We start from the raw sequence: 23,417 nt of genomic DNA, 5'->3' as shown, positions 1-23,417 counted from the left end.
ATGCAACCAGAAAACACACTTCCAGATCATGCACTTTGAAAGTTTGGTCTTGTATTTTTTAAACTATAAGAATTTTAAATTGGTATTCAGAAAACAACTACTCTGGATATACAATAAATAGTGAAGCAGGAGAGAATAAAGCAGGCAGCAAGCTTAGCCAACCACAAAATGCACAAAAAGGATTAAGAGTGAAGCCAAAAGCACCCATGTAGGAGCTTAACTGCACAAAGCTGAGAGTCCAGTGAGGTTCAGTGATACAGGTCCACTACATCCCAAGTAAAAAGATTCCAATTTTCCCAGCAGATATCACTCAACATTAAACTCTGAGGAACTGCACAAGAGAGCACTAGCTTTAGATGTGAACTCACAGGAGTAGTGAGAACCACCACACACATAGGTATTTAACACCTTGTAGCCATTTTGATGATGCACTGGCTAGAAACAGCACAGGAGCACCAGGACAATTTCACTCACTCCCACAACAACCATAAAGTTCCAAAAATGAACTACACTGAATGAGTTTGGGGGGGAACATTCCTCTGAAGTTCCTCAGATCCCTTCTGGATTGTAAGCAGCAATGCTACAGGACTACATGAGCACCACAGCAGTGACTGTAACCACAGATACACACGTGGAGCAGCTGTTCCTGAAGGTGGATGTACATCATACACCCTGTGCTCCCAGTAACAGGGTGACATGCAAGACTGTATGACTCCAACTCCTCAACATCTGCACCTCTGACAGTAGGACACAGCCAGGAACGATGGCAGTGAAAACTATCACTACAGGCAGCAGGACAGATGGGACATCACCACTACAGTCATTCTGACAGTCTACAGACAGCCCTATCTTACTACATACACCTTCCATTTTCTGCAAGTATTGTGGCACAAACTTAATCCAACACCACAGGCAGAATTTGACAGACACAGCTCAAACACAAGCCTGGATCCGAATGAGATCAATAAAAAAGATCCTACACCCTATACCTGATTTTATATCAAACAGTAAACTGTCTTAAATTGCAACAGGGTGATACTCTGGAATTCAAAGCTGGGTTTGGTGGAAGAAAAAAGCAAAGTCAAACATTAATTTCAGAACAGTGACCAAAAAAAGCATTCAGAATCACATCCAGATAGTTATGCCACAAAAGTAGCTTCATAACAGCACCTGCACAGTCTTCTGCTCTTCCTTAAAAGTCCATAACCTCCCCTTAATATTTTGGCAGTCTGTCATCATAGCCTGCAGCTCCGCCTCCGCCAGCAAAAGCTGCTTCCGACAGCGCATGTAGTTGAGGAGCAGCTCATAAAACTCGTGCCTGTCCTGATGAGCAACACTTTCAAATTCCTCTGTGTAGGAGTCAACGTTCTCAAGCCATGAACAGGGTTCAAAAATTTTCAGCTGTTCTCTGGTAAAAGGCATGAGTTCGGGTTCAGTTGGCAGCTCCGGATAAAGCCTTTCATTGTGCAGCAATGGTTTGACTGCCATTATGGTTGGTCTCTCATAGGACAACTCAGTGGACAAGTCTGGATAAACTGATTTCAACCCCAAGCGCTGAACACGTGTTTTGGATTTCTCACAGGGCTGCGAGGGACTCAAAGGAGGCTTCTCTGAGAAACTGACAAGAGGACTTTTAGCATCTTGTACATTCTCAGTTTCTTTGCCCCTTGCAATGCCCACTACCGCCTGAGAAGCAGCTGCACTGGAATGAAAGGAACTGCCCAACGCATCAGAGTTTTCTGATCCACCAGCAACCACCTCCACAAAGCTGGGAGGTTTGTCCAGCTTGCTTTTTTCACTTTTCTCAACGTCCCCTCCACACTCCTCATGTGAAGGACCAGCTTTACTCTCTCCTCCATCTGCTGAAGGCTCTGCAGCTGTTGTCAGAGATCTTTGGCTTGCTAAAGTTAAATTATTGAGGGAGGTGTCACACGAATCAGTCACAGCTTTTCCATGCTCTGCTTCATCGCTGAGCTTAATTTCTGTGAATTCTCCTGGTTGCTCCACTTGCACTTTAGTGGCCTGAGAAGACACTTCTGCCACAGGAGGGAGGAAAACATCATCAGGCTCTTGTATCTGGGAGTCCTCGTTACTTCTTTTCTTCTTCTCCTAGAAATTTAAAATTAATAGCATTATTAACAAGCAAATCCCCCTTCCTCACATCCCAAACCCCACCAATACTACCAAACACACCATTAATCAACACAACTCTAAAAGCATCTCAACAGGTTAATTTTCACAATAATAAGGTAAAAGGAAATGCATCACACAGATCCTTGGTCTTTAATTGCCCTTCAAATATTGTGCATCACTGTTTGTTTGGGTTTTTTTTTGGTCAGCTCTTGAAAGACATTTCAATATTTCTACAATGAAAAGCCACAGACATCCCAGAACAAGGCATTCCACCAGTTTATAAATAATCCACATAACAAAAAGAAACTCACCTCAAGTTTTACAGAATTACTTAGAAAATTATTTTCAAAAAGCCATTTCAGAGCAAAGATCCAGAACGCATCTTCTGATTACACCAAATACAACCCCTGAAATAATACCCATTGAAAACAGGCATCACAGACCAGAGACACAGCACAACTCAGAAGTGACATTAAAACTGTAACCAGTTATCTGATTGAGATTCCCATGAATCCAGTCTGATGTATCAGTAGCTTCCTTCTCAAAGCACAGCGTGGAAAATAATGTGGCAAGGGAACTCACCAAAGATTTTTTGCTAAGCGTAGACTTACAAGTGGTTTGTGTGCACTTACCCACTTAAAAGTGCTTTGCAAACTTAGTGACAACTTCACACAAACTTTCTCCAAGCAGCTGATAAGACTTTGCCTTATGAGAAGGCAAGGCCCTTCCGAAGTGCAATCTCAAGCCTGCTTTGATTTTAACCACATGCTCACAGCTTCTTCACAACATGGTAAATAGAGCAGCTCTGCTTTCAGACTGCACTTTCCATTGTGCTAAAACCTGCAAACACTCCTGATCACAAAATACTTCTGACACTCTAATGCTATTGTTAGACCAAAAAAAAAAAAACAAAAAACCAAAAAAAATCTTGTAAAATTTATGAAGTGCCTTTCAGTTCTTGCGTTCCAAAGCAAAAAAATGTCATCGTGTTAATAAGTTTTTCATCTGAGAAAGGATGAGATAAGTCAGGTCCTGCGCCAACAAAAAAAGCAAATCATGCATTCTGAGGTTTTAGTCTGCTTCTGAGGGTTTATCCTTTAAGTCAAAAATGGCACCTGCTCAACAAACATGCCCTGTGCCTAGCTGTCCTCCTTGTCTAGCATTTTAGTGCACTGTTTTCAGAGAATGAAATCCAGTAATTCAGTGCTACTCATTGGGATGCTCACAGATGCATGGTCAGTCACAAGTCCTCTGGTTTTAGCACCTCACTACTTTTTATTACACTGTTGTTACCAGTGCTGGGCAGGCTCAACTTTGGGGCCACCATAAGTTTCATCCCTCTACCTAGCAGCTCCTCAGCTGAACCAGCCTTTCTCCCAGCTTGCACACATTCTGGCTTTTTGTATCGCAGAATGGCTTCAATTAGAAGGAAATTCAAAGGTTATCTAGTTTTCAAAAGATTACAACCGTTGCTAAGGCACAGGAATGAAACCATCCTTGATGTGATTTGCAGCTCAGGTTGCATCTCCAAACAACCCCATATGTTCTGTGATTCTGTGAGAATCACAGAAGGGCTTGGAGTGAAAGGAACTTTAGACCCAGTTCCCACCCCAGCCTGGCCTGGAGCACCTCCAGGGATTGGGCAGCCACACTTCTCTGGGCAGCAGTGCCAGGGCCACACCATCCCTGAGTAAAGAATTTCCTACTATCATCCAACCTAAATCTCCCCTCTTTTAATTTAAAATCATTTCATTTGTTCTGTCACTACCAGACTTGCAAAAAGTGAGTCTCCTCCTGTTTATAAGCTTCTTGTCAGTACTGGAAGTCCCTCTGGAGCCTTCCCCTCTCCAGACTGAACAGCTTCAGCTCCATCAGCCTGTTTTCACAGCAGAGATGCTCCAGCCCTCTGAGTATCTTGTGGATCTCTTATGCACCCACTCCCACATCACTGCATCCTTTTTGTGCTGGGGACCCCAGACCCAGACACAGCATTCCAGATGAGTCCTCAAAAGGATGCTGACTGTAACAACAGCAACACAAACATCAGCAATGGGTCACATGCAACGCTGAAGCACAGTGGGTTCTCACATACAACGCTTCATTACACATCATCCAGGAATTGTTTAGCAGTTAATTACACCTGGAAGGGATGTCAAAGGGCAGTGGCCACAGCCGTCACTGCACACGTTTTTAATGAGCTGTCTGTCCATCACTTGTGATTCACTCCCTTCCTGGGAGAATGATTCCTCCAGACAGCAATCTTTCAATTTGACTGCCTGGCACAAATTGTTGAGCTGAATCAAAACAAAAACTACGACACGCTGACCAGTCCGGCATGGGGAAATGTCATTCAAGGAAAAAACCACTTCCATTTCGACTCAACCCTGAGGGCAGCTCCAGGAGGAACGAGAGCTTGCAGCAAGCAAGGACAGGGAGCAGCGGTCAGAACGAAAGCACAGCCACGGCTGCAGCACCAAACGCTGAAGAGACGCCGAACACGCTGCCTCCTGCCTCCAGCTCTGGGCGTTTCAAAGCCCAGCCCGCACCAAAGCGCTGCCAACCACCGAGGAGCTCCGCTGGCCTGTAGGCACACTGCCAGCCCCCGCTACCCGGCAAGGCAAAAACCTTGTTTACGCCCTTCTGCCTTACATCACGCTCGTCGCCCTCAACCCCCCCACGTCTCAGAGAAACTCCAACCCTCTAAAAAAGTCACCTCATCCCCGCCACCGATCCTACCATCCTACCTTCGCCTTGCCCTTGGGGCGGCCCCTCCGAGGGCCCCGCACGGCCTCAGCCATGACCCCGCCGCTACCCCGGCGGCTGCGGGAACAACCGGAAGAGGAGCCGCTTGGCCCCGCCCCACGGCGGCGCGCTTGGCCAATCGGTTGCGAGGATGGGTACGGTATGCGCGGAGGGACAAAAAAGAAGAGAGGACGGGCCCGCGGGCTATTCGGAGGGGAGTATTTCTATGCGGGTATGGGAAGTTGCTCGGCCACCCTACGAGGATCTCCACTACTGTCGTAGAATCATAGAATGTCCCAAGATGGAAGGAATGCATCACTGAGCTCTCACACAGCACCACTCAAACCCAAACCCTGAGTCTGAGAGCTCTGTCCAAATTTCTTGGACAGCAATATTCAGCTTAACAGCCTCTACTGTACTTTGTCCGCTGAAAAAACCTCAAAAAGAATTTGTGCAATGTGTTATGGAGTAGATAGTTGCCATGCTAACCCTGTTGCAGCAGCAGCCTGTAGGAGCTACAAAGGAAGCTTTGCTGCTTACAAGTGGTACAGTCATGTCCAGAATCTGTGCAAACGTGTCTGATGAATTACAGATCCTATCCAACCCTCAAAAGGAAAAATTCAGTCGAAAAACAGAAAGCTAGGGAAAGCTGCTTTTCAACAGCTGGCCTGATTCAGTAGGATGCTTTGAAAGTGTATCAGCCTCAGCCCTGACAGAAAGCAAACAGGATATTGTAGGAAAAAAATAACACATCCAGCACACAACTCAGAATTGTTATTTTAAATATATATGTATTTAAAGAACTAAAACCACAGCAGGTATATTTGTATACTTGAAAGATCAAGTAAAAGATTATGGGGAAAAAAAAAAAATGGAACAAAACAAAACAAAACACAGGACAAAACATTTCTTTTATTGTACATTTCATTACAGTGTAGCAGGACAGAATTTAAAGCTCATTATGATACTTTCCAAATGAGGAAATAATGTAAATCTATGAGACACAGAAGTCATGTGGATTCAACCTGGAGTTCATACAGCCAGCAGCTCTTGGTGTCACAGATTTAGACACAGCCTACCAGGACAAGTTATACCATGAGCCTGAAAAACAGCATAGCCTACCCACAGTCTAAGTCATGGTGCACCTCTGCAAAAGCTGCTTGAGAAACATAACTGAAACTAAACCCAAATTACAAGTTTGATCGCTACTAATGAAAGATTTTAGAGACAGGACAAAATGCAACCTTAGCTCTGACACAAGCCAGCATGCCCAAAGCCTTGCACAGTTCCACTCAGCACGTTACTTTTCTGGAGAGAAAAAGGCTTCAGGCTCTCCCAGATGGTGGCACACTGCAAGAATTTGAAATTAAAACCTCCTTTAGACAGAGATAATGTTCCAGTCCATTGCCTTTTATTTTTTGCCTTTTCTTCCCCCCCCCCCCCCCCCCCAATCCTGAGTATGAAGACAGGATATCCGTCCAAGCAGTCTTCTGATCAAAGGAGAAGATTTTTAGTAGGTACTTTCTACATGTACAAATCATTATCAGAGTCCTCAAATATTTTCTTGAAATGGAGAAGCGCTGCAGCTCTGTGTTGCTGGGAATAACTGAAAAACCAATTCTGCCATGCTGGCCAGACCAACAATATCTTCTGCCTGAAGAACCTACAGAACAGGATCAGCAGAGTCTCAGTCACAGATTCAGCTCAGACAAGAGCAAGAGAGCTGACATGACCATCCCTTCCCACTAATCAGCCCCAAGTATCATCCTTCTGAATGGTGGCTTTTCTTTTACCACCATTCTTATTTTGCAGCTGTGTCTATTATTAATCCCTTCCTTTAGTACTTACAGTGGCTATTAATGGTGTATCAAGCTGTAGCCATCAATTGTGGCATAATCAGGATCACCTAAAACAGAAAGCACAAAGATGTAGTAAGGGATTTTATGCGGGGCAAAAGCAACATGCACTGGCCAACTGTGTTAAAGGGATGGGAGCCAGGAGTGAATGGTGCTTAGAGAGATCAGTTGATTTGCCAGAATGCCAAAGCAGAACGTGTTTATTCTGAGTCTCGCTGCAGAATCCCATTCCTGAAGTGGCCTGGAAGTGATACAACTATTTAAACAGAGAAGAGCCTAAACTGCAGAGCCTGCTGAGACTCCAAGTTTGGGCATTCTAAGTCTCCAGAAATTCTCATGCAGAGGGCTTTGATCAGATCTTCTAGATTAAGCCTTGTATCCAAAGTCAGTGGCCAACTTCCCACCATCCTTCATGGAGACTAGACTCATAGAAAGAGCTAGAGTGCAAGCAAGCCCTTTAGAAAGATCAAGTTTGTAATCCTATGGGGAAGAACAAGATCAGAGAGATACTCTGTGGGGTCAGAAGCCCAAGGAACTCACCTGGTCCACTGGTCGGGGTGGGTAGAGGCCCCCTCCTACACAAAAAAAAAAACAAACACAGAGCTGAGGATCTGAGTGACTATGGGATCCCCTCATATCCAAGGGCACCAGCCCAACTGCTCTGGTTCTGCAGGTCCCAAATCATCCTCCCAGAGCCCATGAGAGAGCAGAGCTTTGGCAGTCCTAGGTTTTCTGAATAACTGGTACCAAAGCAGGTCACGGCTAGCTCACCAACAGCAGTCTAGTGCAGGAGAGGAAAACAAGCACTTTGTTGACAAACCATCCACAGGTGAGCCCCAGGGAATGCTTTTTCACATGTCTCCACCCAGGATGAGACATCATGAAAGTATAGTTGTGCATGACTTCTCTCCTGATGTGACAGCCAGAGGGAATACTCATCCTTGGCAAGAGACTTTAGCCCTTTTTTTCTATTTTTTTTTTTGAGAGAGAGAGATAGCATAATTTGCAAGACCAATTCCAATTGTTCATTTTATGTGCCTTACCTTGATATAGGTACAGAAGCTGGACTTCTCACAGGAGTCACATTCCTCTGAGTATTGTAGTAGTTTTCATAAACAATGGGAGCTATGAAAAGGTAACAACAGCAAAGTACAGACCTTTAATTTGTTACCTGCCAACAAAAACATTCAGCTGTCCTTCCCCCTCTCCCCCCTATCTCTGTAGGAGAATGTTTGATTGGAACTCCAGTGTTCCAAAAAGTGGAGATTATCTCCAGGGGCTGGTGCTGCATGCCAGAGAATGAGAGGAGGATGTTACAAAATCAGTGGTTTTTGCATCCAAACTGATGTTGATGAGCACAACAGAGAGATGAGGAATAGAAGCAAGTCAGTGCTGCTTCAGGAGGTTGAACTGAGCTCTTACCTGGCGCCGAACTTCCAGTCTTGCGTAAATTTACAAAAAACTCAATATCCTTCTCAATGCTGCACATTTCTAAGCTTTTGCGGATTTCCTCATACTTCTGCAGAAAGAAAATGAAAAGCATTCCTATATGTCAGAAACCAAAAGGTCTTTTATTCAGTCAGCTGTCTCTCACATGGGGTGAGACGTGATCCTGTGTAATGTTTGGCAAGGTCACCTCCCTCTGCCTTTCATTTGTCTCATTGTTTTCAACCACAATTTTCTTTAACCAGGGAGAAGTGAGTGCTTTTGTGTGGTGTTGATGGCAGAGAGCTGAGGATACATTTTCATTCATGTTCTGTTTACTCGCTGTTTTTCCAACTGCTAATATGAGAAAAGCTTGCACTCAGGAGATCATTCCTGTTCCTACAGCCTGACAAAACTTGGAAAAGAGAACCCAGGTAGCTGAGCATTCAAAAGGAGAGTTCTCTGATCCAAAACAGAAAGAATGACTCACCTCATCATTCTGGACACAGCTCTGGGAAAGCTGGTTGACGTGAAGCCAGAGGGCATTGCGGAAGTAGCTGATGCGCTCACACTCCTGAGTCTCAAAGAACTGCAATGACAAGGACAAGTTGGTGGCTCCCATGCCAGTACAGTCATGAATGCAACTGAGGAGACTTATTGTTCACATGTCCTGAGTTGATTCAAGTTCACCTCTTGATCACATTTTGTTCCAAAAAGCTTTCTCTGACTAGCAGTAAAGAAAAGGGGTTGAGCAAGGACACCTACTATGACCCCACAGTCCACTGTCCAGTAACATCTAAGATCCTCTTCTACCCCAAATAACATGAAAAAGATGACTGTGTCAGCAAGGAACAAGTGGGGTTGATCTACTGCAGGGCAGATGCACATCTAGCTTTAGATGTTCATTGCAGAGAGGTTGGACTGGATAGCCTTTAAACGTCCCTTCCAACTCAAATGATTCTATGAATCCACAAGTATTCCAGCTTGCCTAGAGGATAAACCATTCCTCTATGCAACCAGGTATTTCCAAGCTGGGTGCTAAGCTCAGGAAGATCTCAGTGTTCTGCTGTGCTGGTGTGGAAGGGACCCTCTGGTCCTATAGTCCCAGCTGTCCTCTCACCTCCCTCCCACATACGCAGAGAAATTTAAAAAAGCCAAGGATGTATGGAAACAGAGGCATGGATGCTCCATGCATTTAGGGTGTCAGCATCCAAGACAGATGTTGCTAGGTGTTCATGTGGTTGTAGCCTCAAGTCAAGAGGTGTTCAGACTTCAACTGTTTGAGCTAGATGATGGCAACACCAAACATGCAAGCAGGTAACAGGCAAAAACGTCACCATGAAGTACCTCTACTCTGTTGGTTTTAAAAGGTGGTGGAAAAAAAAGAAAATGACGTAGTAGAAACCTTGAAGTGGTGGGATCTTGAATCCAAATAGGAAAAACGTGCAGGGTTAGCTGCAATACATCCCAATGTACATGAAGGGAACACAGAGGCACTTTATCCCTATGTCCTGCAGCAAGGGGATGGATATCATGGGACCACAGTGCACTGTGGCATTTACCTCACAAGCCTTGATGTGCTCTTTCTGCCATTCTTCCCGGATCTTCTCAAGTGAAGTAATGCTCTGCTGGTAACTCCTGTCTATGAGGGAAACCAAATTGTCAACTGGTAAATATTAATTAAAGATATATATATTTTGCTGGATGGTACCTTCTCCAGCCAAAAGTGGCTGAAGGGGCCTGGAGAGAACCCAGTAATAGTGGGTTCTCTACAGTGAACAATTCACTGGGATGCAAAGCGCCACAGCAAGACTGAGGTCATGTCCGGGGAGAATACAGGGAGTATGGTGGGGCCATATGGTGGGGCCACATGGGCTTCTCCAAGATAGGTGTTGCCTATTGTTTCTGAGGATCTATAGCTCAGCTTCCTTCTCCCTCCTCCCATCCCACGAGATGCCCCTCCAAACCAGTATGCTGTGTCTCCACACTCACCTGAATCTTCCAGAGCTGATTTTGTCTGAGCCAGCTTCAGGAAGAGCTGCCAGAGATGGGAGAGAGAAGAAAGGTATAGGAGAGCCCTGGTGGATCACTCACAGCAGAGTAGCCCCACCAGGGAAGGTCAGCAGCCCACTCATGCCATTCTAACCCCAGAACTGAGAGAAGGACTTGGGATAGGAAACCTGTGAGAAGAGACACTCCTTTCCCATGTTGCACAGCCAGCCACAATCCTTACCTTCTCCTGCTGCTTCTGTGTGACAAGGTTTGCGTTGCGGTGCACAGCCTGCTCTGCTTCATCCTTATCCCTGCAGCGCTGCTCATAGAGCCGCTTGGCCTTGGAGAGACACCAAATGGAGCAGGAATGTGTCAGCAAGCAAATGAGATGCAAATATGGCTGCATGCTTGTGTATTTTAGCAGCATTAACCCGTATGGCAAGAGACAGCAGTACGCTTGCATTACCTCCATGGTCTTCTTGTACTGCAAATTCCTGTTCTTGTGAATCGCCTCCATTATGAGCTCTATCTGTGAAGACAACAGAACCAGAGTCAGCATGGCTTAGGAAAGGAAGAGTCATGAACCATATGATGGCATTACAGAACAATGGCTGTAAGGACCTTCTTCTGCCTGGAATTAGGTACTCCCGTGTCTTAGAATCATTGAAGGTCTTGGCTTGGAAGAGGTCTTAAAGATCATCTAGCCTCAATCCAGCTGCCATGGACAAGGATAACAACTCTTCAAACTTCACAAAACCCATCCAGAACATTTATCTTTCTATACTCCTATCTAAACTTCCATTCCGTATGTGGAGAAGCTGTACAAATGAATAGTAACAACATGTAGTACTGTATCACCTCCATGGAGTCAGATAGAACTAGCAAGCTCACTCACCTCTGCTAAGTCCTGATCAGCCTCTGGTTCTGACAGCTTTTCCTCATTTTCCAATCAAGGGAATCTCAAGCCATAAGAAGTTTAAGAGCTTACAGATTTTACCAGGCACTGTGTAGATCATACAACACTATCCATACATCTTAAAAAATTCCTAATTGAGGCTGGCATTAATGGAGGAATGCTTTCTATCTCTGTCCCTTAAAGAACCCTGAAGGACATTGGTGAGAATGAGGAAGTCAGAGGTTGCTGCACACTTACAGCATAGTTACAACATGTAGGAAGGAGTTCAGAACATTTTCACTCTGATGGGCACAAGGACAGAAAGGGATCTGTGGGACACCAGGTGAGACAGTGACCTGCAGTGAAGGTTCCAGTGCAATGCCTGACCTTTTTTCGATGAAGCTTTTGCTTTTCCCTGAATTCCTCCATTTTCTTTGCTTCCTCCCGTAGAGTTTGTGCCAGTTGGATGTGACCTTGTCCCACATTATCTATCTCTGCGAAGGAAAAAGAAAAAAAAAAAAAAGACTTAATTGTGTTTGTGTGTGCATGTATATATCCCAAAAATACTGTGTTTTTCAGGCCAGATTTCTTGGTGAGATCAAACTGACTCAATGACCCACAGTCCGATCTCATCCATTTCCTTGCAGCTGCAGCAGTGCTTTCAAAGCAGCTTCCAAGCAGGGTCTGCCTATGCAGGGAGTGTTTCACAGTCATGCTGCAGCTTGTATTTTATTTAGGAAAATTCATACTAAGAAAAGCGATTAAATGAGCACAGTTGCTTTCCCTCCTCATCCGGATTAACTCAGGCATGTTTCAGCACATCACACCCTACAGCATCAGTCTGAAGGAAGGCTAGCAGAGAAGCACCTTGGAGCACAGAAGAGCTATTGCTGAGTAAATCACTGGCTCATGCTCAGTGACACACTGAGCAGGTCCAGCAGGAGAGCAGCCATGCCATGAAACATCCACCCAGCAAGCAAAGCAGCTCATTTGCAGGTAAGACAGGCTGTAGCTCATGGTTCAACACCTAAAGCTGTTCCAGACCCAACTATTAATGCCTCAGCTGCTGGAGGACTGATTTGTTAAGGACATCCACTCAGGAACATGGCAGCTAACAAATGTGGCCAGGACAGATGGTGGTGGATTTGCAGCTGCCAGATTTTGGCACAGGATAGCAGAACCCTCAGAGTACAGCAGGCTGCAACGCATGGTGAGGAGTGGACACTAAGATGGGCAAAGCATAACCATTTCAATCCTTTGATTACTGAACATTTGTGTGAATAGGACAAGGTGAGCCAGCCCCCAAAAAAACTCAGCTGAACTCTCGATGAACGGCTCCTGGTGCCACACAACTTACAAGCTGCTGCTAGCTCCAAAAGCCCAAGTTATCCCAAAAAGGAATCATCATGGTTCCACTCTGACACCCATGCCTTGGAACACTCTGCTCCAAACTCCATGCTCTGGGCTGAGATGGACCAAAAGGACAGCCTACACCTGATCTCATATCATACAGTTTTGGAGGTTTCTCTGCTTCTTCCTAAGCTATAGTACAAAGGCTTCAGCACTGCCAAGTGTCTCAACACATGAAAAAGAAGAATTACTTACGTTGCTTGAAAGCATCCAGGGATCTCTTCAGGGTACTGAAAAAACACAGGCAGAGCATTAGAAGAGATCACTACCAGATGCAAGTGCAGGATTCAATGGTGACAGCAGAGCACTTCTGAACTGGAGAGCAAGTCCCACACTCAAGAGCAGAGAGCTCAAAACAGGTTTATTTACTGTCCTTACATTTCCAGGTTTTCATTTATCAGTGAGAATAACGCAGTTCACTTAATTTGACCTTACACCTTTGTCCTGAACACTGGATGCTACTAAATGCTGAGTTTCAAAACAAACGTTATTAGCAAACTCCAAAATGTATCACTCAGAACACATGAATATTTTCCACACATTGCATGAGGTGAGTGCTTGGAAATATGAGGAACTTTTCTACCTGTTAAAACAAGGTGAATCCATGAAGACTTCAGAGAAAACAAACAAACAAACAAAAAAAAGTGGCAGCCCAATATAAAACTCTAAACAAATGGCCAAGGAAGATCAAACCAAAATAACAAGCAGAAGATGCCAAGGGACACTCATTGAGCCAACCACAGCAGCCACAATATCCATGCAGGGTGACAAAGCACTAGGTTTGAATGTTCACATGGTTTGACTTGAGGAAGTACATGGACTTCCTTTTGGCCACAGAAAGGTTAAGGAGAAAACCCAAGGCCTCATGATCCTTGGACACCAGCCTACTTCTCTCCTGAGTGCCCATGACACTTTGGTTGGCCTACATCTAGTGGGAAGTAGGTGAATTCCAACTTGGTTGCTAGAAAAGGCAAAGGCCAACTCACTATTCATTCACAAGACTGATTTCTGAATATCTGGCAATGTCCCAGTGACATCCCAACGCTATTTACTTCCTCTCTGCCTCCTTCCTTCTCCCTCTTCCTCATTCATTGTTACAATTATTGACACGTGTAGAAGCAAAAGCCACTGGACTCTGAACTTACTTCAGCTCCGTCTGCCCGCAGGGCTTCTTCTTCGATAAGTTAATGAGCTCTTTGCCATATTTTTCTTCTATAACTGCCCTGTTGAGGAAAGAGAGAAATGAGAGAAAAACCTCATTTCAGAAACCAAAACTTGCTTACACGAGCAGAAGGAGTTTCATAATCACATCCCTCACCACACATAATGGAACAGCGAGTGTGCAGAATATCCCAGGCTGTCACATCAGAGTGACAGAATGGACACTTACCTCCCAGACCACCACAAATCATCCTGGAGCTTGCAGTTTGTTTTGTCTGCACTCAAGGTCCTGCCAGCTGCCCTCCCTGTATCCCTGTTGCTGATAGGTATAACCACCACCTTCCCAAGGGATGGAGAACTAAGCAGATGCTAGATGAATGCAGCCATGTAAGCCATCAAAGTATTTTTATCTCTGTTTTTCAATGGGAACAAGATTTGCACAATCACCTTCTCAGCATTTTGCCCATCAGTATCTGTCAGTCCATCTGTTTGAAGTATGTATTGCTTGACTTCAGTCAAATGTGACTGAATGAAACAGGCATCTCATAGACACTCAGCTTCCCTACACTTGCCTGAAGTTCAGCTTGGATGTTTCAGCTGTTCAAAACTCGTGCAGCACTTTTTGAAGCCAGTAGATATGCTCTCCTGCCTGCCTCTGGTCCTTAAAGACAGCATTTGAAGAGGCCAGACCTTGTTGTGGTAAAGTATAAACATCTCTGGGAAGTTGCATTGCCCTCACCTCTTGGAAAAGAGGGAAAACGAGGAAAACCCATGTGCTGTCATTTAAGAATTTGCTTTAAGTTCTGTACAGACATTCAAGGCTACACTTGCTTGGTCAAATATAGGTATCTCCATCTGGGCAAGATGACCTTGATGTCCGTGGTCAGTGGAGAGAAATAAGTACTGCTGGTGACTTGCATTAGAAGGTCTCCTGGAGGATGGGTTGGAGTAGAACAGAGTTGGATGGAACAGAACGGTGTGGAGTTAAATAGAATAGAAGGGAGCTGAGAGACCTACAAAGATCAAGTTCAACTGCCTGATCACTTCAAGGCCAACCAAATGAGATAGGTAAGCTAACTATCAATACCATTGTAGAAAAATCCTGAATTATTGTAATTTCAATATTGACAGCTTGGAGAAAGCAAACGTGAATACAAGACTGGGGGCAAAATAGCCTGGGGAAGCAAAGTAGGAGAACCTGCCTCAAGGTGTCTAATGAATCTACATCTACAAAGTCAACAACATGGACATGTGCATTTGTGTTAGAGATACAGACATTTTAGGAAGCTGTTTAAATACTTCATATGGATGGACTGACAGATACTGATGAGCAAAATGCTGAGAAGGTGATTGTGCAAATTTTATTCCACAATTCTCTGAGGGTGGGCAAACATAGGAACAGACTGCCTAGAGAGATGCCCTATCAGTGTTCAAGAGACATTTGGATAATGCCCTTAACAGTATGCTCCTGGGCTTTGTGACCAATGCCATCACTGCCTCTCAAGTGAGGAGACCCAGGCATAGACTTGATTCCACAGGACCAGCTGTGCAGGTAAAGGACAATGTTAAAAAAGCAAGTTCCTTATGAGTCAAAAATCAAAGATGCTTTAAGACAGTGGACAGTTAAACATGATGGAAACCAAAATGAGAATACAAGAAAGAGAAGTAGTGTCACTGCCTCATTTTCCAGATCCAACCAAACCCACTGTCAGAGAGAGCTCTGTACCTTTCTTTCAGAAAGTCTTCAAACTCTTTGCAGTTCTTCCTGCCATCGTTCAAATGTTGAATGATGCTGTCATAGCCAACTGTGCTAGTCAGATCCGTGCTCTGAAAACACAAGAATGGGATTCACATGCCTGTTAGTGCAGTCCATGACCGCTGGCACCTCCACCAGCACTGATATGACAAATGGCTCTGCTGGGAGCAAGCACGCCTATAAATTACATGAAATACTGTCTTGTTCTTTCTGGACTGGGTGAGGGTACAGGATGAGGGAGCTTATAAGCATGAGGGAAATCAAATTTTACACAGGTAGATAGTGATAGGACAAGGAAGAATGGTTTTAAACTAAAGGAGGGGAGATTTAGGTTGGATGTCAAGGGGAAGATCTTTACTGAGGGAGTGGTGAGGTGCTGGAACAGCTGCCCAGTGAGTTTGTGGAGCCCCATCCCTAGAGGTGTCCAAAGCCAGGTTGGAAAGGGTCCTGTGCAATCTGACTGATTCAGCATCTGGCAGCACTGCCTGTGGCAGAGTTGGAACTGCGTGATCCTTAAGGTCCCAGCCAACCCAAGCCATTCTATGATTCTGCGATGAGAATGGTGATCACAGTTTGACAGAAGCATAGAATGGTTTGGGTTGGAAGGGACCTTAAAGCCCAGCCAGTTCCAACCTCCCTGCCATGGGGAACGCTGCCACCCACTGGATCAAGCTGCCCAAGGCCCTATCCCAGCTGGCCTTAAATTTGGAACAAAGCAAAGCCCAGTCCTACTACATTCTATTGATACTTCCTCAGCATCGTTGGCCCTGCAATGCACTGTGGCCCCCCAAAAACTGCTGCAGCACTTTCCCTTCTTCCACCTTGTGATGTCTGACCTCACTGTGCAGTGAAGGACTTCAGAGATGCCCCAGCAGATTTGGATTCTTATAAAAATGCCAGAACCTAGATGGCTTTCAGGAGAAAAGGGACATACATGAATCATACAGGTTTAGCCTGCAGATACAATTAAAAACAGGTTTCATGGCCACATGGACCCAGGGGACATCTCCGACGAGCCTAACTATTAGCTCTAATTTCACAAAATAAAATATACATCATCAGCGAGCTACAGGCTTCCCCCACTACTCACAGTGTGTGGATGCATCCAAGCAGCACTGCTGCAATAGCTTTCTCTGTGGCCTTGTGAAATCCAACTGACACTCCCTCACATCAGTTCAAAACACCACTGAGAGGCCACTTCCCTAAGCACCAAGTCCTTCCCACACACTGCCCTATGGCTTTTAACATGTCACATAGGGCCATGAGAGGTCCTCAGTCTGCCACCCATCACCACCAAACTCAGAAGTCCCAGCCCAATCCCCGGTGCCAATACAGGCTTCCCATGATCTTCTGAGGAATCACTGCTTTCACAAATCACACATATTTTATTCTGATGGTTAGTAAAACAGGTATGTACACGTATTTGTGGCTGAGCAAAAGGTGCTGCCTTCTGTAAAAGCTGTGTGAAAGATCACGTGAAGGAACAGGGAAGCAGGCTGCAGAAAGGAAGCAATGGCAAGAGTAGATACAAAGCTGTGAGAAAGGAAGCAAAAGCCACAAATAGTTACTGTGAAGCTTAAAGAGGAATAACAGCAGGATGGAAGGATGCAGGAAGTGTTCCAAGCCTATATGACAGCAAGCTGATAGCTGGTTGTGAAAATGCTGACAGCAGAGAGATGGATTTTTCAGGAATTTGTACCCAGAGCAAGAACTGAGGAGGAACGAGGCTGATCTCTGTGGTAAATGTAGGATTTCATCACTGTGGACTTCCTTAGCAGTCAGGAACTTAAAATCAGTGGCAAAAAAGCAAGAGAGAAAGCAGAGCCGGGGCAGCAGGAAATCCCCATGAATTCCAGGCCAGTCTTAGTCCATACATGAGAGAGGGGGAACAGAGGACATTCTGAGATCTCCAAACACTTTCAGTTTCTCTACTGAGCACAAACCTCCCCCCATAATGAGCTTATTTCTGAAAACACACAACCAGTTCTCAATTTAGGTCACCTCTTTGCTAATCGGATCTGCAAAAGAAGGAAGCGTGCTTGCACTGAAATGGCTTTTCACGACAGTTGCAAAACTCAGGAACATCCTAACTTGGCCTCCTACCCCATTTCAAAGGAAATAAAATAGACACAGAAGGGGCTGTGATGGAGCTGGGCTCGGCAGGGTCATATGCAGCAGCCTTTGGGTAGACGTCAGCATGGAAAGAACACAGAGAACCACCATGGGTGCCCTTGGGAGAGCAGTGAAAGAGGATAGGGAATGCAACGAGGACAAGGTTTAAAGCCATGATAAACTAAAACAAAAAGAGCACTGGAAAACCAGAGTAGCACCAAGCATTCACCAAACAACGTTGAAAGTCCTCACCCCCACAGCCCACAGAATCCTTCCAGTTTTTCGCAGTAATAAGGCACAAGGCTGTATGAGAGAAGAGGTTCCCCATGAGAAGGGGAAAAAAAAGAAATGGGTGATGTGTTGTTGTCATCTAAGAGAATAAAAATTGGGCACAAATTGCTGCAGCAGCTGTGCTGTACCTTAAACAGCATCTTCCCAGCAGCATGACACCAGGCTTGCAATGCTGAAAATGCTGGTGAACAGGCAAATCATTGAGCACCTGCTGTCGGAAATAAGTTAACCTGAATGGCTTGAGCTTCTTGCACTTACCAGGGTTTTGCCACATTCTTAGTTTCCTACATTCTCATTTCTAAGTAGGAGAGATGTGGGTTTGAAGGCTGGACTATTCAGTGGAGAATTGGTTGGATGGTTGGATGACAACACCAAAAAGTTGTGGTCAGTAGATCTATGTCCAGGTGTGGGTGGTGAAGAGTGGTGTCCCCCAGGGGTCTGTCTGGGTCTGCTGCTCTTCATCATCTTTATCAGGGACACAGATGATGGGATGGAGTTCATTCTCGACATTTAGCAATGATACCAAGCTGAGTGGTGCAGTCAAAAACAGCAGAAGGAAGAGATGTCTCCAGGACAGGCTGGACAAGTGGACCCACATGAATCTCATGAGATTCAACAAGGCCAAATGCAGGCTGTTGGAGTGGGGCAATCCCAGATGTACCTGCAGGCTTGGAGAAGAACTCACTGAGAGCAGCCCTGCAGAGAAGGACTTGGGGGTCCTGGTGGACAAAAAGCAGGACATGAGTTTATAGCCTGGAAGGCCAATAATGACCTGGGCTGCATCAACAGAGGGGCGACAGAGGGCAGGAAGGGGGTTGCCCTCTTTGCTCTGCCCTAGTACAGCCCCATCTGGAGTACTGCATCCATGCCTGGGGCACCCAGAGCAAGTAAATTGTGGCGCTGTTGGAGTGGGTCCTTAAAAGGGACAGTAAAGTGATCAGAGGGCTGGAACACTTTTCTTTTGAAGAAAGGTTGAGGAAGCTGGGCTCATTCAGCTTGGAGAAGAGAAGACTCTGGGAAGACCTCATTGCAGCCATCCAGTACTTGAAAGTGAGCTTTTAAACAGGAGAGAGAGTGATTTCTTTTTTACACGGACAGACAACGATAGGACAAAGGGGAACAGTTTTAAACTAAAAGAGGGCAGATATAGATTAGATACTGAAAGGAAATTAATTGCTCAGAGGATGGTGAGGCACTGGCACCACTACCCAGAGCTGTGAGAGCCCCATCCCTGGAGGTGCCCAAAACTATGGATGGGTCCTGGGCAGCCTGAGCTGGTTGGGCAGCCAGCCCATGGCAGGGGTTGGAGCTGGGTGGGCTTTAAGCTCCCTTCCAAACCAGCCATTCTGTGATTCTCTGTCTGGAGTAAATGCACTGGGAGGAATGCACCCCATGGGTGTAATGGGTAGGTTTCTGTCTAGGTACACCAAACCAGAGTCCACATCCAGTGCAGGGTCTGCAAAGTACAAGCTCCCACAGCATTAACAGCAGATGTGCTATTTAGAGGACAGCCCATGGAAACTGTGAACAGATGATTTCAAGGTGACAAAGCAGCAGCTGATGCTTCCCAGATCCACAGGGCTTCTGAGGAGTGGAAATTCCCATTCCTGCCTTTTTAGGTTTGTATTATACCCCCAAGGCTCTCAAGGAGGAGTTCACATGGCCAAGAGCAATGCTAGCGAGGAGAAATAACACAAGGCTTCACACAGTGAGAAATGTGAGGTTCACACTGCAGCACGGGTGGAAAAGTGACACTTCTAAAAAGTGTAGTGTTTCAGACCGCTGTGAAGTTACATATTAAGTATAGCTAAATATTAATATTGCTCACGTATTTTCAGCTTCCTCACATCAATCCCCAGACTCCAGACTCAAACCGTATGCGAACAAAGGAGTGAGAAAAAGAGCTGCTCGTGGACCACTGCTTGAAATACTCAACCACATCTGCTCTGAGAAGCACTGCAGAAGCTAGATGTCTGCTTTTGTTTTTAGAAACACCGAGCAATACGCAGCCGTGCCCTGCTTGCTATGAGTGATCTCGAAGTTGCTCCTGGTCCTGCAGAGGTTGCTGAGACCAAGAAGAACCTTTGGGAGGATTTCTGCAGGGTGCAGAAGTAATTGAGCCTTAACCCGGAGAGAGGCTCTTTCGTGCAACATGGAAAAGAAATGAGCTTGGTCCCACGGGCAGCAACGTCGCATTGCAACATGCAGTAACACCTGCGTGGGAACAGCACTGAGCACACAACTGAGTCGGCCACACGTGCTGAGCTAGAGGAAAGGAAAGCAGTCTACATCACTCCAAAGTGCATTTTTCCCCCATGGCCTAGCAGCCCACACGGATACATACCTAAAGGCAAAGTTCGGCCAAATTTCCCTTTTTCTCCATGTCGCTTCATGAGAAACAAGTGCTCTCGTGATACCCAACGCTTGCTGCTGAGCTGCCCAAAAGAAGCTGCTATAAGAGGATTGAGGAGAACTGGGTGCTTGCCATGGAAAGCATCAGAATGAAAGAAGAGAGTTTGTACAGTGAAAGAAGAACAGTAGGCCACAACAAAACAAAAAAAAAAAAGAAAAGAAAAAACAGATGAAAACAATGGTGTGCTTGCTCAACTCTCAGAGATCACTGCAGACAGAGCAAGAGCAAACAAAGAGCATTTCTGGCATGTTCTTACTTTTGTAGGAGGCTGCAGCAAGCATGGGCAGGACGAGGCACGGTGCAAGCAGGGGCATTTGGGGCAGCATGCAGCTTCAGCAGCTCCTGGGGTGCCAAGCCCTTGAAGGGAATTTAGCACCTTATGCTTAGACCTAACAGTGAGCAGAAAAACAGGGGAATGAAAGAAAAGGTTCAAGGGCAAATGGGGCTACCTTTTTTTTTTTTTTTTTTGTGACCCCAGAAACAAAATTATATCCTAAATCATGTAGCTGACCATGCGTACATTTGTTCATACACATGACATGGTGTTCCATCAGCTGGAGTACTGAATCCTCTCCTTCTGCAGCACCTCTATCCTGCACTGCATCCTGGGGTAGCCACAGCCCTCCCCAAAACCCACCCTTTCCCACCCAGCTGTCCTGAGCCCTGTGTAATCCTTCACTTTGGCAAAGCAGCATTCTCCTTCCTCTTCCCTTTTTGCCTCAAGCATCAGAGAAAAATCACAGGAGGAAGTTTGCATTCTCTCTTTGCATTACAGCAAACGGAACCTTTATCAGCAGCCCTGCACCTGGCCAAATTTGGGCTTTTCTGCCCATTTCTCACCCCTTCCTTCTTCCTTGCAGGCAATGTAGATACTGCTGTGGTGCTTGTAGGCTCTTTGGCCGATACCTCATTTTTTCGAGCACAAAGCATTTCAACTTGGCGTGGCGATGATTTCCCCTGACACAGAGCATCCATTGGCATCAGACAGGCACTGGGGCAGCATTTCCACCACAACCACCCTGTCTGCCCTCCCTTGTTGTACACGTGCAAAACAAAAGGGGCACTCTGGAAATTTCTTGGCAATGACTGGCTGAGAAAAACAGCTGCCATACGCAAAGCTGGCTTTAATTCCCCAGGCAGTTTGATATGCATATTGATGGCTCTGCATTAGCTACTTCGCTCATGGTGTTGGCTAAAATCACCACGCACACTTCCTCAGCACCCTCACCTACCCTAATCTCAGCACATAGGACCTGCTCCCTGGGCATCGCCCTCATCTGCCATTCTGATAGGCACAGTCCCAAGAGCTCACACTTTGGCACCAGTTTCCTAATTTCTTGTACCCCGTTGAAAGCTGAGGCACCAAGGGGAACCAAACAGCCACAATACTCTGCAGCAGATAAACACTTTTTTGGCACTTCTTGTGCCCAAAAGCATAGTTCAGACTCAAAAGAATAAATCACAGCTTCCCCCAAGCTACGACTTTTCTTCTGCAGCTCATCAGCAGCAAGCCAAATCAGCTCCGAAAAGAAGCAACTCACCAAAAGACATTTTTTGACAGCAGTGTTCTCAAATAGTTCACAAGCAGCCAATTATTAACATCAAACCTTTGGTCCAGCACCAACTTCCTCCAGCCCTGCAGAATTAGCCCACACATTATTAATTCAGCTGCACAGGGCAGGTTGCAAAGCCACGGCACTGAGTGGCTTTCAGGTGCAAGTGGATAAGCAGCACCAGCCAAAGGATGCCCACAACCCCTCAACCACGCAGCGGGCTTCGGGTCTGCCGCCATCAACAGCTCAGCTTCCTCCAGGGGCTTGAGCCAGTGTGAGGACAGGGTGAGCCCTCAGGGCACCAGGTGTCCTGCTGCATGCCCTGGGTCACTTTAATGTTCCCCCAGACCCCAACTCACCCAGAAGTGGTCCCGGAACCAAGCCTCCCTCATGCTGCTCCTGCTGCCAGCACCGCCGCTGCTCCCAGCACTGCCCCACCCCACACCCTCCCACCCCGCTGCGTCCGCAGGCACAGGAAAGCCTGATTCAGAACCCACAGCGGTAACGTGCTGCCTCTGCTCTGACAAAGGGACAACTGAGATAGCCCTGTGAGGTTAAAAAAAAAAAAGGAAAAAGAAAAAAAAAAAAAGCATTTTCCACTTACTTAAATCTGCTGACTTGTGACCCAAGGGCCCTGTTGTGTGCATGCAACGAAGCTGAGATTTATAGCAAAGCTTTCTCTTTCAGTGCCCATGTCTCCAGTTTCTGCCCCAGTAGCAATGTCACGTCTGTTTCAGATGTGTAAGGTCCACGCTTCAGGTCAAGGCTCTGAAGGTTTTAGCAATCTGATAACGTATCAGCTGTGGTGCAATCTGGTTTCTTACCAGCGCACTAAAATCTGCGTCCCAGAACAAATTTCTTCCTTTCACGTACACACTTTCCAACTGATTTGATAGCACTGGAAGAGCACACTTTGAGACAGGCAGGTACACCCAAGTGAGCTGAGACAGAAAGACTGCAGGACAGAGCAGCAATGGTCAAAGCACTCAGGGCAGCAGGCAGCTGTCACCATCAGCGCGGCAGCAGCCACACATCACAGCTATGGCACGGCTGGGCACCGCCTGCACGTGGGATCGGCCTTACCGCAGTGCTGACAGCGATGCGTCGCTGGAAATAGGGGAATGAATACTTCCACCAGAAGAGGGCCCAAAGCCCGCAGTGCTCGTCAGGAGTCTCCAGCACAACCCGCACAATTTCTTTACCTCGCAGCACCACCCTGCGGCCACAAAGCCCCATAGAGCTGCTTGGCGCTTCCCAATAGATCCTTCCACTCACTGCCAGAGCTGGAAGGGAGCTTCTCCCCACTCCAGCCACACGCTGGGATCTCACACCTCACGTCTCCAGGAAGCCAGGAATGGATGTTCGGCAATATAACCTCTCCCATGTCACAGCTGAAAAGCTTATTTTGACAGAACTGGAGTGAACCAGAAGACCACATTTAAATCTCTAGATGTGCAGCTGCGTCCTGAGATACAAGGAAAATAACGTTGAAAGAACACCTCTGAAGGCCAGCCACCAGGAGCATGACTGCAGTTCTGAAACATGCTGTACTGTAGCACAGCATTAGGCTGTTAGTGGACAATACTATGAGGTGCAGGCAGCCACCACACACGCCAAGGAAGTGTGAACAGCTTCACAGCTGTACACTTTCTGAAAGTTACCTGGAGAAAAGGAGAAA

General features: G+C 46.1%; 2 protein-coding genes across 3 annotated transcripts in view; both read right to left on the bottom strand.

Moving 5' to 3' along the window:
- Nucleotides 1–4,978, bottom strand: part of EPG5 (ectopic P-granules 5 autophagy tethering factor) — a 51,142-nt gene extending 46,164 nt beyond the window's left edge. Inside the window, exons 1-2 of the mRNA XM_048931551.1 lie at nucleotides 4,878–4,978; nucleotides 1,171–2,109 (exon numbers count right to left, since the gene is read on the bottom strand). Coding sequence (XP_048787508.1) covers nucleotides 1,171–2,109; nucleotides 4,878–4,931 — 993 coding nt within the window. The 5' untranslated portion in view covers nucleotides 4,932–4,978. The remainder of the gene's footprint in view (nucleotides 1–1,170; nucleotides 2,110–4,877) is intronic.
- Nucleotides 4,979–6,317: 1,339 nt separating this feature from the next.
- PSTPIP2 (proline-serine-threonine phosphatase interacting protein 2) lies at nucleotides 6,318–22,170 on the bottom strand. Of its 2 annotated transcripts, none has more exons than XM_048931636.1 (15): nucleotides 22,099–22,170; nucleotides 15,341–15,441; nucleotides 13,599–13,676; nucleotides 12,649–12,683; nucleotides 11,431–11,537; nucleotides 10,615–10,677; nucleotides 10,390–10,488; nucleotides 10,149–10,194; nucleotides 9,719–9,798; nucleotides 8,647–8,745; nucleotides 8,154–8,250; nucleotides 7,775–7,856; nucleotides 7,272–7,306; nucleotides 6,724–6,781; nucleotides 6,318–6,538 (listed from the first exon to the last, which is right to left on the bottom strand). In XM_048931636.1, exons 1-14 carry the CDS (start codon nucleotides 22,129–22,131, stop codon nucleotides 6,732–6,734), a joined length of 1,005 nt encoding a protein of 334 aa, XP_048787593.1. In that variant the 5' UTR covers nucleotides 22,132–22,170; the 3' UTR covers nucleotides 6,318–6,538; nucleotides 6,724–6,731. The 2 variants fall into 2 exon arrangements, with proteins under 2 accessions (XP_048787593.1, XP_048787594.1); XM_048931637.1 differs by lacking the exon at nucleotides 22,099–22,170 and adding an exon at nucleotides 16,461–16,537.
- Between the last annotated feature and the right edge of the window lie 1,247 nt (nucleotides 22,171–23,417).

This window comes from Lagopus muta, chromosome Z (assembly GCF_023343835.1).
Source record: "Lagopus muta isolate bLagMut1 chromosome Z, bLagMut1 primary, whole genome shotgun sequence".
Taxonomy (NCBI): Eukaryota; Metazoa; Chordata; class Aves; order Galliformes; family Phasianidae; genus Lagopus; species Lagopus muta.
Note: the sequence above shows the minus strand (reverse complement) of the source record. Positions and strands in the feature narration are given on the sequence as shown.